At 35.1% G+C, this 15,241-nt stretch overlaps 2 protein-coding genes across 8 annotated transcripts in view; one reads left to right on the top strand and one right to left on the bottom strand.

The window, feature by feature from the left end:
• The window catches only part of LOC129795345 (E3 ubiquitin-protein ligase RNF19B-like), a 37,158-nt gene that overhangs the window by 1,720 nt on the left and 20,197 nt on the right, over positions 1-15,241 (bottom strand). For all 4 annotated transcript variants that reach the window (XM_055836593.1, XM_055836577.1, XM_055836569.1 and 1 more), the window contains 7 exons: positions 14,577-14,847; positions 13,969-14,458; positions 13,597-13,733; positions 13,334-13,431; positions 2,502-2,679; positions 462-633; positions 67-334 (listed from right to left, as the gene is read on the bottom strand). In XM_055836593.1, the coding sequence (XP_055692568.1) occupies positions 67-334; positions 462-633; positions 2,502-2,679; positions 13,334-13,431; positions 13,597-13,733; positions 13,969-14,458; positions 14,577-14,847 (1,614 nt within the window). The remainder of the gene's footprint in view (positions 1-66; positions 335-461; positions 634-2,501; positions 2,680-13,333; positions 13,432-13,596; positions 13,734-13,968; positions 14,459-14,576; positions 14,848-15,241) is intronic.
• LOC129795374 (uncharacterized oxidoreductase dhs-27-like) lies at positions 6,076-12,798 on the top strand. 4 transcript variants are annotated; one of them, XM_055836628.1, is made up of 7 exons: positions 6,076-6,174; positions 9,905-10,036; positions 10,206-10,412; positions 10,613-10,813; positions 10,906-11,333; positions 11,569-11,748; positions 11,842-12,798. In XM_055836628.1, exons 2-7 carry the CDS (start codon positions 9,923-9,925, stop codon positions 11,984-11,986), a joined length of 1,275 nt encoding a protein of 424 aa, XP_055692603.1. In that variant the 5' UTR covers positions 6,076-6,174; positions 9,905-9,922; the 3' UTR covers positions 11,987-12,798. The 4 variants fall into 4 exon arrangements, with proteins under 4 accessions (XP_055692603.1, XP_055692585.1, XP_055692594.1 ...); XM_055836610.1 differs by having other exon boundaries at positions 6,079-6,197; XM_055836619.1 differs by having other exon boundaries at positions 6,079-6,539.

The following is a 15,241-nucleotide window of genomic DNA, read 5'->3' as shown; positions in this document are numbered from 1 at the left end:
TTACACCCACAGAATATAGATTTTCAAATGATTCTAATTGACCCTTTAAGGAAAAAATTGCCTCACCTGGTCAAGGGGAACTGTATACCAGGCATCTGATTCCTTTTTCCCATCAATCACGTAGCAAATAGTGCTGTCGAATCGCACCCGTTCAGAAATGCCATCCTCGCTCACGTTAGCCGAATCAATGTGCTGCCGTGAGCTGAGAATTGATCCAGCAAGAGCTCGCGTAGATGCTGTGTCGTTGAGAGTATTTCCGGATTTTTCACTCACACACGTTACAGCTGAGGCTGTTTCCGATGTACTCACATCCGCTTGAACCTCCAAACGATGTCTAATACCACCCCAATGCACAGGAAATAGGAACATTATTGTATGAATTTAAATAAACCACCGAATATGACGATTTTTCATTTCATTTAAAAAAAAAGAAGAATCTCAAAGCTCTTCTTCCTTCTTACCCTGTAATACTGCCTGCAAGAGCTGTTGTGGATTCCCTTGTGGATGAACTCACAACTCCAATACTTGGATTCTGTCCCGAAACCCCCAAATGGCTTCCACTGGCAACACTCAGACTCACTTCTCCAATACTCGTTGCTCCAATTCGCGACACAGCATCCACACTCGCAGCATCTACAACAAAATGTTTTTTCTTTATTTGAAACTCCTTTAGGAACAAAAAAACATTTTTTCTCGCAGCATGAAAACCCTGAAAATGTCCTCATCATCGTGAGCTTTCACACAGCCCAAATATAGAAGAAAAATAAATAAATTTCGAGGAAAATGAACGAGGTGACTAGCGCGAAACTTGATATTCACGCACTCTCTACACCACGTTCTTCATGTTTGTTGATGAAGGTGTTTGAAAAATTGTTCCAAGAATGACTTCAATATCATTAACACTTTTTCTTGTTTCATGATTTTTTTTAAATAAAAATTCGTGCTTATGTGGAATTTTTTTTGTTCTTCTTTTTCCCCAAAAAAAATCTACTCTCTTCATGTTTTATCCTTGATTCACCTACTTCCGCACCTTTCCCATACAGGTACCTATATATACCTATGCCATACACACTCAATAATTTCCTGTGCAATTTTCCTAAATACAACCCAAACGAGATTGGGAATTAAGTCTAAAATAGTAAATTGATTAAATTTTCGAATCGATTTTCTCTGTAATTGGTATAGGGTACCAAATACGGGGATATAAGCATATAAATTAGCCCTATATTGAATGAGTTTGGTTTTGATATATTGATTTTTTATTTATTAATCGGGAAGGGTTTTTAGTCATTTTAGTCTGTAAATGAAATGTTATTTATTTTTATAAGATTATGAACAATTTTCTCTGAATTTATAGATTTTTTTCTTTAATTTTTCCTTAAAAATGTGTTAAAAAAGTAGAAAATTAATAAAGAAAAAAATAATATGAAAATTAAACTGTTTGGTAAGATAAAATTCTAATACAGGTATACTTTGAAAAAATATTCAGAAAAACTAGAAATTGTTTCATTCATTCATTTTCATTGAATTGGTTTGATTATTTTAATTTTTGTTTATCGAATAAATCGACTTGATATATTTATATCAAAAATACTTTCACGGAATGAGAATAAATAAAATTAAAATTAATTACATTTTTAACTTAATAAATAACAAATTGGGTCAGAAAAAAGTATTGGATGCTTTTAATTGCTTTTAATCCACTCACAACAACAACAAAAATTCAAGATTATCCCTCTTAACCACTAAACTGAATTCAAAGGATCATAACAAAAAAGCACCAAAATCTCTCATCTTCAAAAGAATCTTTTCAAACAATTTTTTATTGAATCGATTCAAAATTATTTCTAGAGAGCTTTTCAAGCTTCTCAAGTCTATTTTTGTGAATGATACATAAAAGGAAAACTCTTCAGAGCCGTTTAGGATAAAATAGATAAATAGGATTGCCAAAGGTCAATGTGTCCACTCAATTTATCAATAAATTTGGCAAAAAACTGCGCAATTTCCTTTTGCAATCTTTCTTCATTTCAATAGATACAAAATCGAATAAATCCATTAGTGTAATTTCATGCTCGGATGTTTTTGTAAATAAAATATTTAAACTTGTAAGGATTCGTGTGATAAAATTAGACCAACATACAGCGTTGTTGCGTTATATACATTATAAATTATGCTCAATTGATAAGAGGAGGGGTGATTAAGTGTTTTCTCATTTATCACTTTGTTCCATTTATAGACAATATTTCATCTGATTTCTCTCCTTAGCGAGACAATTCAATTTAGCTGATAAAAAATTAACGCGATAACCGTCAATTCACTTTCACACGGAGAGATTTTATTTTCTAATCCATTAAAAATCAAGGAGAATCGTTGGAGTGTCTTTTATCGAAGGATAAAGGGTTTAAAAGAGCTTACTGAGTGATTTTTCTTTAAATTAAATAAAAAGATTCTTTTAAAACTTATCTTATTTGATAGAATTGAAAGAAATAGATAGAACTTACCAGGATTTCGTGTGGCACCGTATTCCTCTTCAAAGTCAAATTTGAAGCCATCCTTGGTGGTTGATACTCCACAGCCGGCCCGGCACAGTGATACGGGTACCACGCCATACACATAGAAGAGAAGAATCGGAACACCAATTGCCACAGCTAAGCCGGCAAGAACCGGTGCCACGAGGACCTGCAACGAGAAATGCACCAGATTGAGGTCAGTATCCTCTCCCTTGCAGTAGCACCACATCGCGTAGGTGGAGGATGACGCGGAAAATGGGAACGAGAATTTACTTTTCATTGATTGACCCCATTTTGAGAATGAATCTGGATCCCTCCACATCTGCCATAGGTCGTTGTATTCTCATTCATTTGCAACACACCCCGGTAGTGCAACATAATTTTATATACATAGCAGATATATTTATTTGGGTCACAAACTACGTCATCGTTGAGAGATGGGAAAGGATTTGAGAAGGGAAAAGTATAGAGAGAAGACTCCCAGGAGGTGGTGTAGTGATGCTATATTCAAAAATAGAGGAGTGAAAGAGAGAAAGGAGAAAACCTCATACAAATATCCTTTCTCATATCGCCTAACAATACGATATCAAAATATAGTAGGTATGTAGTAATTTCTCTTCACTTTCCTCACCCACAAGCATTATTTTCTCCGTAAGCCTCCAATAAAACTCAATTGATTGTGAATAGAAATAGAAAAAGCAATTCACTCATGGTTGTAGCAGTAGAAGCAACAACAATTCAAAGGGAGGTGGGATTAATAATAACGATACAATAATAATTCGATTGAGAAAGCATTTAATCCAAAAGTGAAATTGTCTTGCTTATACCATTACAGTCATTTTGATAAGAGTTCGAAAATTGTCATGATAAATTATTCAATCCATTTTCTACTTTTGCCACTGAAGGACATTCGCCCCCTATCATGCTACATCACCTTCTGTCCTACCCTCCACAACTCAGCTCCTTGTTCCTTCCATTCCCCCAGTTCGTGGGTCATTGAAGGAACAATCACGACATCTTGATGACAAAAGACAACACGAAAGAGGAGAAGACTATCAAATGAAGCACCCCCGAAAACACCCCCCTTTGAATCACACCCCTGTCACACAATGAAGTGGCAATTTCGAAAACCACAATTTTGCGTAATATTACATTTTTATACAGCAGAAAGGGAAAACAGAAAATAAAGCATCCTCTTCTCATCATAAATGGTGTATGGTTGCAATAAAATTTCCCCATTCCACACCCCCAAAAAAAGAGAAGAAGTCTCGAAAAGTATATACTTTTATATCCCAAAATCAACCTCCTTTTTTCACTTCCTTATATGATTCATCTTTACGATGATTCCTATTGCCACAAGTGCGGCGTGAAGAGTTTTTTGGACATTTTCTTACACTTTCATGATTTCCTTCCTCCCATTCCATGAATCACTAGCTACCCCTTTTTTCCACCCTCCTGAACTATATATGAATGATTCCTTTCTACTAAAGTGCCGTTGTACTGTGTGTAAAAGGACTATTATGAATGATTTCCCTCAATTACATAATAAATAAACCCGATAAGATTTTTATGGAGACATACACACACATTCACCCCACCCATCTTTTATCCACCCTTGCCTCCCCACACCACACCCCTTTCCACCCCAAAAGAAATGTTGACGATTGCCATAAGACGACTACTCATAAGGACATACATCGTTCGTATGAAATGAATGTACACAGCGAAGAAAAATTTTTCCTTGTATGAGAAAATATTTAGTTTGTGCTTTATTAAAATAATACTAATATTTATTTAGGCCCATCTCGAATACTTTAGTTAAGCTGTTCGTATTGTAAAATGGAAAATGTCATGATGGGTGATGTATTATTACAGATGAGAATGAGATAAAAGCAATTATTTATGCTGACTTAATAAATGGCAGAAATATTATAAAACAAAATTAAGAAAATATTTGCTCTACAGAAACTCTTTTTAAATATTCTGAGAAAATGTTGTGATTAATAACGTCAATAAAAATTCATATATCTTTTAAAAATTCTTATGCTTCGTAGTATAATAGATGAAACACTTGACTCACACGCTAAATGTCTTGGGTTCAAGTACAAAGTTTTTTGTTTATGTAAAAAAAAAACTTCTAAACATAAAACTGCTTTCAGTGTTTTTCTTTCAAAGATGTTTTTCATAAAAATGAAATTATTTACATTAGAGGAAACATGTTAAAAAGTTCTTATATTGATGTTTAATAATTATTAGCGGTATAAACAACAACATAACACAGCTAGTAGCAATATACTGAGAATGTTCTGCATGGAGGAAATTCTCTGGAAAATTATATGTCTGACAAAACAATAAAAGTGGGTAATAGGAAGAGGCAACGAGAAGTGAAATCAGAGACAATAACACACAAAAAAAAATGTTGATCATCCATTGAAGCAATGAATGTGGCAAATGGAATATAATGTGCTGATCGAATCGAGAGAAAAATTCTGACATATTGACTCATGATGGGTAAAAATGGATGGGAAACCCAATTGAGGGGGGTCAAACGAGGAAAGTGATGACAAACTCAAGATCGAGATGACATGTTGAATCGATTTTGCATGATTCTTATAGACATATTTATGTATATGTCTTGTGTGAAATCATCTTGTGTGAATATATAGAGAAAGTTCTCTCCCGCACAAACTTCTTGCGAAAGAAGAAAAATTCTTCATGGATTTTCCTTCTTTTTCCCTTCTTCTCTCTTTTTCTCACTCATGCGCAGACATGGAATATGTCACGAATTTTCACGCGTTACTCGCTCTTTCGCTCTCTCTGGGGTACATCCACCTTTCCACATCAGACTCACTCCCCTCAAAAAGAGTTCAGGTTGTGCTGTGCTGTACTGCATAGTATAGCTTGTAGTATAGAGATGCTGCCTGTGTGCTCTCCCCCTTTTTTAGGTTTGAAGAGCGAGAGAAGAGGATTTTCATTTAATGATGGGGTATAGATACATATTGGATGTCACGGATATTCCCAATAGGATTTATTCTGATTGTTCAGTAGAAGGAAAAAGAAAGTATGCCCTTTTATTCCCAAGAGTTTTGAGAGCTTAAGTGTCCGTGAATTGTATACAATACTATATAGTATGTACAAAACGGGTGAAAGCTCCTGACAATGCCCATTTGATGTTTGATCATGTTGGGTGGGTTAAATTGATTTTTGAGCGACAGTAATGGCACACATCACCAAATTAAACCATAAATTCCTCCCCATCATGGTCATTTAGTCCTTGGGATTGGGAATTACTGTCAAAAAACGAACTCATTCACACGAAACGATGGAGAAGGGCCCTCTCGCGCAAATTATATATGTGTTGTGGGAAAATCGTGGAAAGGATAACACACCCATAAGGGATACAAAATGTGTAGGAGAAAGATGGAAAAATCATTTCCCATTTAGGCACTATGCTATTTTCTCTCTTCACCTCACAACACTACAATACTCTTTCTCTCTTGAGTGGAAAATTTCTCTCACAGCCAAAGTCACTTTGGGCTTCTTCTGCACACAAATGCCTCCAAAAGGCAGTCATCGGATCGTTGCTGCCGTGTTCTGATGCTCTGAAATCTCTGGTGAATTTATTTGGCACACGCCACAGTGAAAGCCATCTCTCTCATATAAAGTGAATCATATTCCTCTTGGCTGGTACAATTCTTTTTGTTCTTCAGGATTTTTTCTTGTTCTCTTTAAAGAAAATTCTGTGTTCTCAAGTATTACAATCAATCTCAGTCAGTAGTTTACGGTGGTTTTATACAAGTTTTCGGAAGAAAAAAAGAATGAAAGATTTTCTTCTTTATTCCTCTCATTATTCTCAATCACGCACAAGAATCACAGACCCATAAGAAGTGTAAAGGATAGCATTTTGCAGAAGTTGCTGAAGTATTTGGTGAACAAAAAAAAAGAGGGAGAGTGACTGCAAAGAGGATACAGAGAGACAAATTTTCACATTATCCTGGTCGAGGGTAAAAAAAAGAGTGTAGACAAAAAGTGAGTTTAACAGAGGGCACAGAGAATCTATTTTGTACTGTATGTAGTTTGTAGAGGGAAAACCAGCAGCATGAAGAGAGAGTCTACGTGTACATATTAATTTGTCAAACCAAAAGGAAGTGGTTAAGTGCGACAGAAGGAAGAACAGTGATATACATATTGTTCGTTCTATTCAGCTTTAGAATTTGTGTGAAAAGCTTTCCATTTTCCATACAAAACACACGCAGGATACAGGATTAGTTCGACATGTTGACATTGAATGGAAAATTCTTGTATTTTCCTCAAGACAAATGAGATATATACAAAATGTTTAGATGGGGGGAATGAAAAGAAGGGAATTGAGGGAAGAAAGAAAGGAAAAAAGCGACAGACGCCCAAGTCTAGACAAGAAGGAGTAGTTTTCATTTCATTGCAAATACCATCGTCGTTTCTTTCACAAGTCTCGTATTTTATGTAATAGTTTGAGTGAAAAATTACCAGACGCCCTTTAATTCTTATTAATCATCAACTTATTGAACTTCTTTTCCACTTTGGAAACTACATGATGTAGTAACTTATAAGCACATTATTATCCTCAATTGGATTTATTTTACTTTCTCTCTTCTTTTGCTAAAACTTCCTCTTGTACCCAATGTCTCGCATAAGTGAGGCGGGTAAAATACAATGAGTCTTCAATAGGATAGATAAATGAATAATCATAAAATTATGTCGTAAATTTATATGGGAACAAATGAAATAAAATAATTTAAAGGAAGAAGAAATATCTCACATCTCATTCCATCGAGCAATCATTCCTTCAATTTTCATTTGAATGCAATAAAATTGCTAAGAAAGAAAAATTCTCTTAAATACTTCATGCACGCAAATTCCTTATCATAGACGTTACGGAAAAACCACACAACTTTTCCCCTGCCAACATATTTAAGTACGTAGTCAAGTTAAATGGAAGAAACTTTGTAAATCATTCAACTTGTACACCTCGTTGTTAAATTGCATGAGTCCAATTAATTGTATACGGAGTTAGAATGAAAGTATAGTGGAATTTTGTTGAGAAATGAAGAAACATCATTTAACATGATAGTAAAAATCCATATTTCAAGCACACAGTGTGACTGAGCTCTTCATTAATATCAAACGCAAAAAAAAAAACATAAACATGTATACATAACACATGCAGAACGTGTGGCTTTCATCAAAATCTGATAAGACAGCAAATCATATTTCATCTTTCCCTCATTAACCACCACCTCCTCCTTAAACTACCTCGCCCATCAACCCCTCAAAGTGAATATATATCATCACTCTTGGATGGTATTTGCACCAGAGTGCCCTCATTAATCACGGACTGCATATGGAAATATTTTTTTACGAGATACAAACTACACCACAATTTGTGCCCCAAGATTGTGGCTAATTTTGCACAGGTGCTGTTAGGGAAGGTATTCTGCAGTAAACATAAATTTAAACTCTCTGTACATTTAGAATTTTGTCCTAAAAGCTCCCAAAAGCTCTCTTGAAATTAGAAAATTTATTGAAATTATCAATAATTTAGCACTAACCAGTGTCTAAAATTCTATAAAGAAGTAATTTAATAGTACAAAGAACATAAAATTAACCATTTTCTTTATTTCCACGTCAGTTATTTTGGGACATGGTGTAGTTAATTCATCGTGGAAGCTTTAGAGTGCAACGGTAGATGCAAGAATTTATATTTCATTCATTTGGAGAAGCCGCAAAAGTGGAGAAGAGAAAACCATTAATTACAACCTAAACAATTAACACGTGATACTCTCTCAGAGCGATATTATTTCCCCATCATCAAATTTCTAATTGACTCTCAAATACAATCCACCCACGCGGAAATGTTCATTTAAAAACTTCGACAAAAGACACCAATTTTCTTTGCCATACATTTTCAATTTGAAATTGAATAAAAATTCCTTTTCATCGTGTCTCTCTGTGTGGGGATAATTTGAAAAGTTGAGGAAAAAAATGTACATACATACAATTTGAGAAGTAGGTATGTTTACATGACACCAAAAGACATTCGTGTAATAGCATATATAACGAGTTATCTTTCACATAGCATTTTGTATTACATATTATTCTTCTCACAAACTTCCCTCTGTGTAGTCACATAAATTTAATTTTTCATCAATAGAAAATGAAAAAGAAGACTGAGAAGAAATTGTGACAATTTTTATCTATTCCACCCTCTTTTCGTTCTCAATCTCGCTTTATATTTCTCTGTGTGTAAAGAAATATTGTAATTTAATGTTTATTCTTTTGGTAGTCTTCACAAGAAAAGATCTCCGTGAATTAATTTCATGAATGCTAATCTAGAAAAATATTTTTATTCAATTTATAATAAATTTATGCGCATAAAAGTCGATTTAATGCGAATTAGAACTTCTTTTTTATTAAAAGAAAACTTTCTTTAAGAAATTATAACTTTCTATTGTTGATAAAAAAATGCAAAGACTAAAGTTTTTTTTACCGAGTTATTGAAAAACTTTAAAAACCGCAAATTTTCTTGCTTTGCGAAGCATTAAAATAATTATTATTGTATGCCAAAGTTAAATTTCATTGAATCTCTTTCCATTTTCTGTAGAGACAATCTAAAATTGTCAATCTGGTATCTTTTCAATCTCATTTAAAATTGACTACACGGTTATGAACGACACGAGTTTGTCATTTTATGCACCAAAGAGGGTGATTTTTGAATATACCTACGAAGAAGTTGAATAAAAAATGCTGTAGACACGAAAATAATTTGAATTTGTTCATCTGTAACGCAAAATTAATCAATCTACGGTCGATTTGATCTTCTATTTTTATGTGTCCACAGCACATAAAATTATATTGTAATAACAACAATATTGCCGCTGCTTAACCATAAGAGTGGAACAAACACGATGAGAGACACTCCACACCCACCCAGGAGGCGTCGTCGTCATCAGGGGACGTCGACGTCGTCGTATGGTATAGAGAGTGTGTGTTGTACCCCCAAAAAATACATACTATACAACTTTTATAACATTCTAAATGCTGTCGTATATGTATGTAATGGCGAAAAAAAGGGGGACCTTCTACAATATATTCTTGTGTTGTTTCAATTCACCTTCATTCATACCAACCATCTCTATCTCACTTACACACCACACTCCCATAAATGCTTAAATTGCCATCATTGTGAGCCACCCATCTTCAGTTCACTACCTCCATTCTCACAAAGTGGAACATATTTTTCTGGATCTTCCGCAAAAAACATTTGGAATATAAATAATAAAGAAATTGGAGAAGAAAAAATACGTAAAAAATATCAAATAGACGAAATCATTAAGAGATTTTCCTCCCACGAACAGGTCTAGAAGCGAGTGAAGATGTCAGACACGGAGGAAGATTCCGCAAGTTCCGACAGTTGGCCCGTGAATGAAGATTGGTTGATTGATATCATCAAGGAGCACCATAAAACAGCATCCAATGTCAAAATAACCGTAAGTCTCGATGGCAAGATTAAAAGTGATGGCCAAGAAAATGAGAGGGAAGAAAATTACACACACTGTCCCCATTTTCATGTGGAAAGCCAATGAAAGTGAAAGTGCCCATCAATCTCATATATATATTCCTCTCCTAAAACATTTATCTCTTCTGGCTTTTCCCCAGGATTTTTCCGTGAAACCCGGCTCACATGATGGTGTCAGCAATTTGAGTGACATCCTAGCCGTATCGGTGGATTATGACATTGAAAATGAGACAGAGGATGGTGCCCGTTTGGAAATAATCATCAAATTACTGCCTCACGACCCATTCAGTCGATACTTTGTGACAGAAGCACAATTTGATTTGCGTGAAATTAAGTTCTACACGAAAGTAAAATATTTAACGATTTTTTATCTCCTATACTTACATATTACTCAAGTTTTACTTCTTTGCTCTATTGAATTCAATATTGCATTGTGCTTTCAATTGGGCAAAAAAAGAAGAAGAAGAAAAAAACGAACTTTAGTAACATTAGTGAATTAACAATTTGTTCTGTATTTTTTTTTGTTCTTCTTTTGTTATGCGTGTAGATATTGCCTGATTTGTTGGAGTTCCAGAAGAATAACTTATCCCCCGGAGAGACACCCTTGAGAATAAGCGTCCCAAAGTGTCTCCATACACACTACGTAGCTGGAAGTTTTCACACAACTGAGCAACACGATGAGGAGAATAGTCCTGAACCACCAGAGAGTATATTAGTTCTACAAGATATGAGACCTTTTGGCTACAAGGTATTATTTATTGATGCAATTGAGGGGTTGAAATGACTTTAGTTTAGAGAGGGAGTACCTATATGTATGTATCATATCTGTCTTTCACATAGTCGGCTCACTTTATCAAAGGATTAACACTTGAGGAGGCTGAAAGTGCTATTAGAGCCATTGCAGCCGTACACGCCTTATCGTTGGGAATGAAGACAAAGCACAAAATAGATCTCAATGAGAAGTATCCGTTCCTCTTTCAAACCGCCCGCGCTACTGATAGTTACCAGCAGCTTGTTGAACAAGGATTGCCACAGCTGACACGTTTCCTCGAACGGCAACCTGGGCATCAGAAGGAAATGCAAGCCTTAACGGATATACGTCCCAAAACACGAACACTCATTGCCAATCTCCTCCAGCCAGTTGAACCAATGGGTCTCATCACACACACTGACTTTTGGTGCAACAATCTCCTCTTCAGGGAGTCCATTCAACCAGAAAGTGACGACAACTGTGTTGTACTCGATTGGCAGATGGTCACGTACAGTCGGTAAGTTAAAGCACAAACATTCCTAAACATTTTATGAAGCGTTGAGCATTATCAAAAATTCACGAAAATTGTGAATTTAAGTGAGAAAACAAGAAATCTCTCTTTGTGATAAAACATTAACTTTTTCAATGAATTATTGTGATCTTCAACGCTTCATTTAATGCTTCTCACGTACATCATCCATACAGGACTCACTCATAATTAATTAATATTTTTTGTTGTTGTCCCTTTTCAGCCCTACAAATGACATTGCACTCCTACTCATCTCATCACTTCCGTCCAAAATACGACGAGAGTATACGTCGAAGCTGTTGGACTTGTACTACAACACAATGAAGATAAATTGTGCAAAATTCTCAATTGATCTGGAAATTGATTTGCAATATGATCGTGAGAAATTGCAAAGAGATTACAAGTAAGGATTTTTATGAGAGAGAAAAAAAAATATCCTTATCATCCTTGATGCTGTATCACAAATTTCCAATTTATATAATTTAATAATTTGCAGGAAATCTCAACTATTAGCTCTACTACTGTGCGTGGGTTCAGTCGATGTGGCAATTGGCAATGTAGAAGCTGAACAGCGTCTATTGGATGTTCTTCAGGATTTCTTTGCCGAAGGCATATTAACGTCAGAAGCAGAATTCATTTAAAATCATCATTTACCCCCAATGAAAAGCACAAGATTTTGTCGTTTATCAAGTCATCAACATCCTCTCAATATATCCCCACTCCCCCATCCAGACAAACATTTAGTTTAATGAAGTGAATCAAAGGATAAATTGCGAAAATTTTGCGAAAAACCAATGAATTATTTAAATTAAATTAATTTCTCTTCTTCCAAAAAACTAATTTTAGTTCTTTTTTTTCTTCCTGTCCCACACAATACGGTACAATTATTTTAAATCTCCGTAAGAAGTATAAAATGTGAGATTTATAGAGCAAAGACGAAGGCATTTTATGGGAATCTCCAAAAATAAATTTAATAATCAATTATAAATGTAATAGCAATTCGTAATTGTATCACAAATGGTAGGTTTAATTAGAGGACAAATAATTAATTAGATAATTTATCCAAAAAGTAATGTATTATGAGAATTTTATTATTATTTTTTTCAACAAAAAAAAAAATCAAGTAACATTACTTCCAAAGTAAATTCAAACTTTGTAATATCGCAATAACATTAGTATTGAAAGAGATTTCAACACAACAGATACCCTGAGGAAAAATATTGCAAAGCTCATTGAAGTACATAATACGTATAAATTATATATTTGAGATTATGCTATTAAAAAAAAACTTTTGGGAATGTATAGAAAAGCCCTCTAATTGTGCAGAGCTTAAGAAAAAAATTATGCAGTTAAAATCGACAAAAAAAATCTTATTCTATATTTATATTTGCAATAATCTGTCTCAAAAATATATTATAAAAATAAAATAGCAGTTTTTCCTAGATAAAATGAATTTTCTTTACTGCGGGAATTAATTTTTGAATATACTTGCGATAGAAATTGAGCAAAATGAAGGAGACGAAAGGACTTTACGAGTTGTTTTCAAGGTTAATTACTAATACAAATATTATGATTTTTCCTTTTTATTTACATTCCGTCCTTAATTCGTTACTTGAAAATGTCCTTTTGTCCTTTTTGTGGATGTTTGTGCTTTCTCTTTCATTTTCCTATTCATTGGAATAATCTTGGAGTTTCTTTTCAATTCATCTTTAAGCAAATTATTCATTTAAAAGTTTCTTTTTGGGTAAAAGTTGCTCAAAAGATTTTCCACATAATTGGTCAAGTTTAATATTTCAAAAAATAAATAAAATGAATTTTATGTCACAAATACATCCCCCTTTAAAAGAAAATCAACCAACATAAATTAACACATTAACCATCTTTCGTTCGGCAAGCAATGAAATCTTTATAAGGATTCACAAGACTGTTCAATTTCCACCAAGACGTGAGGTAATAAAAGAAGGGAAAAAAATAAAAATTGGACTTACGGATGCGGCAACAGCTCCGAGCACAGCACAGTTCCTCTTGTGCTTTCCAGCCACTTTGTAGCGTGCATGAATTTTCCGGCCCACCCAGACTGGAATTCCTGTTACATTGATGGAGCGTCACGACGAATTATGCGGGGGTTGGAGGTTGAAGAAAAAACAACAAAAAAAAAGAGAAGAAAACAAATCGGCACAGTCAACATTTGCATTTGGCATTTAAAGAGGGGGTGGGGAGCAAGAATTGGTGTTGGAATGTGTAAACAGACCTATTATCATTGCTGGCACCGCAATTCCAGCTACAAGTGCAATACCAACTGGTGCTCCGACTAGAGTTCCCAATTGCCATAGGAGTTTCTTTTTGCGTGACCATGGCTTCTTACCCCAGAATGTGCAACCGGATGGACTGACAAGGAGAAATATATATGTGGTTTTTTTATTTGAAACACAAAAAAATCACTTATGATTGCAAATATACGCAGCATAACGAGTTATTCCATACACATTTTTAATAGTCAAGTGCAAAGAGCCACATTAAACTCGTCAAATTCCTTTCACTCGAAAAGAAGTTTGAGAGCAAAGTAAAAATGAAAAATAAAAAAAAATGTGTAATAGAGCTAAATATGGAAATAGCAATTTACCTTAAATAGTGTAGGTCAGTGATTAATTTCATGCACAACCAGCAAAATTCAGACCCACATACGGCACAAACCATGTGATTGCATGAACCATCATCCATCTTCACAATCAACACCTGACACCGTGGACACGGTTTTATGTCGTCGCGATGCTGGGAGTCTTGACTAATGCTCCCGGATGGCGCTCGTGTGGGACTATGCCGAGACGCCCTTGCGGCATCGCACGTCTGATCGGGATGCCATTCGGCTTTGCAATGATAGCAAAAATTCACATCACAGCCAGGACGTTCACACTTTATGCGTGGACATGAGGCGCATCCCGTCGCAATGACGGCAAAACCACAATCCGGTGCTGGACACCATCGTGAATCTGGGTCCGCAAGGAGGACACGTCTCACCATAAAATCCTCATATTTGCTCATGATGGACGGGTGGTTTTTTAGTAGCTTCTGAATATCGCTCGGATGCATTGCCTCCAAGCAGAGAGGACAGGCTGCAATAATACAACAAATAGTAACGTGAATGAAGTAACTTTAACAAATCACGCACGTGGCAAAAAAAAAATACAAATTAAATGATTGCAGAGCAATATTCTGTCTTTGCTCACTCACCTATATCAGTGCGGGATTCTGTAATCTCAATTATTAGATAGTTCTCGAGGCAACCACGGCACGTGGTGTGGTTGCATGTCAAAAGTGAATAGAAATCATCACGCGATGTGTGATTGTAGCATAGAAGACATTCCTCAGATGTGGCCCCCATTTTTGCCATTGCACCCCCATCTGAGTCTCGTTGCTCGGAAGATGATAAATTACTACATTTTGGCGGTGGTGGTGGTGTTACACTTGCATTCACATTTGACGACGTTGCGTCACCATGGCTCTGTTAGAGGAGACATAATTAAATAATTAAATAATGTTAATCGAATCATACATGATAATTTCTTGCACGTAAGTAGATATTCCGAAATTGAAGCTCAATAATATAGAGAACACGAAGCTCTTGTCAAATATGCCTCATATTAGGGATAAATTATAATAATAATTTGTAAAGTGAATGGGTGAGGAGTGAGAGGTGACTGAGAGAAGGATAAATTTGCCATTGATTGCAATTTATGCTCAAACACAAAGCTGTTTGATGTGAATAATATTGAGTCATTATTTGATTTTCAATTTCATTTACGAAACTTGCGCGAATTTAACACACACAAACATTGCGACATTGCTCTCAACATTTCAATGATGGAAGTTATGCTGCTTTTTGTAGGAAATCATTC

The sequence above is a fragment of the Lutzomyia longipalpis genome, chromosome 1, assembly GCF_024334085.1.
Source record: "Lutzomyia longipalpis isolate SR_M1_2022 chromosome 1, ASM2433408v1".
Taxonomy (NCBI): Eukaryota; Metazoa; Arthropoda; class Insecta; order Diptera; family Psychodidae; genus Lutzomyia; species Lutzomyia longipalpis.
This window is presented reverse-complemented; position numbering and strand designations above follow the sequence as displayed.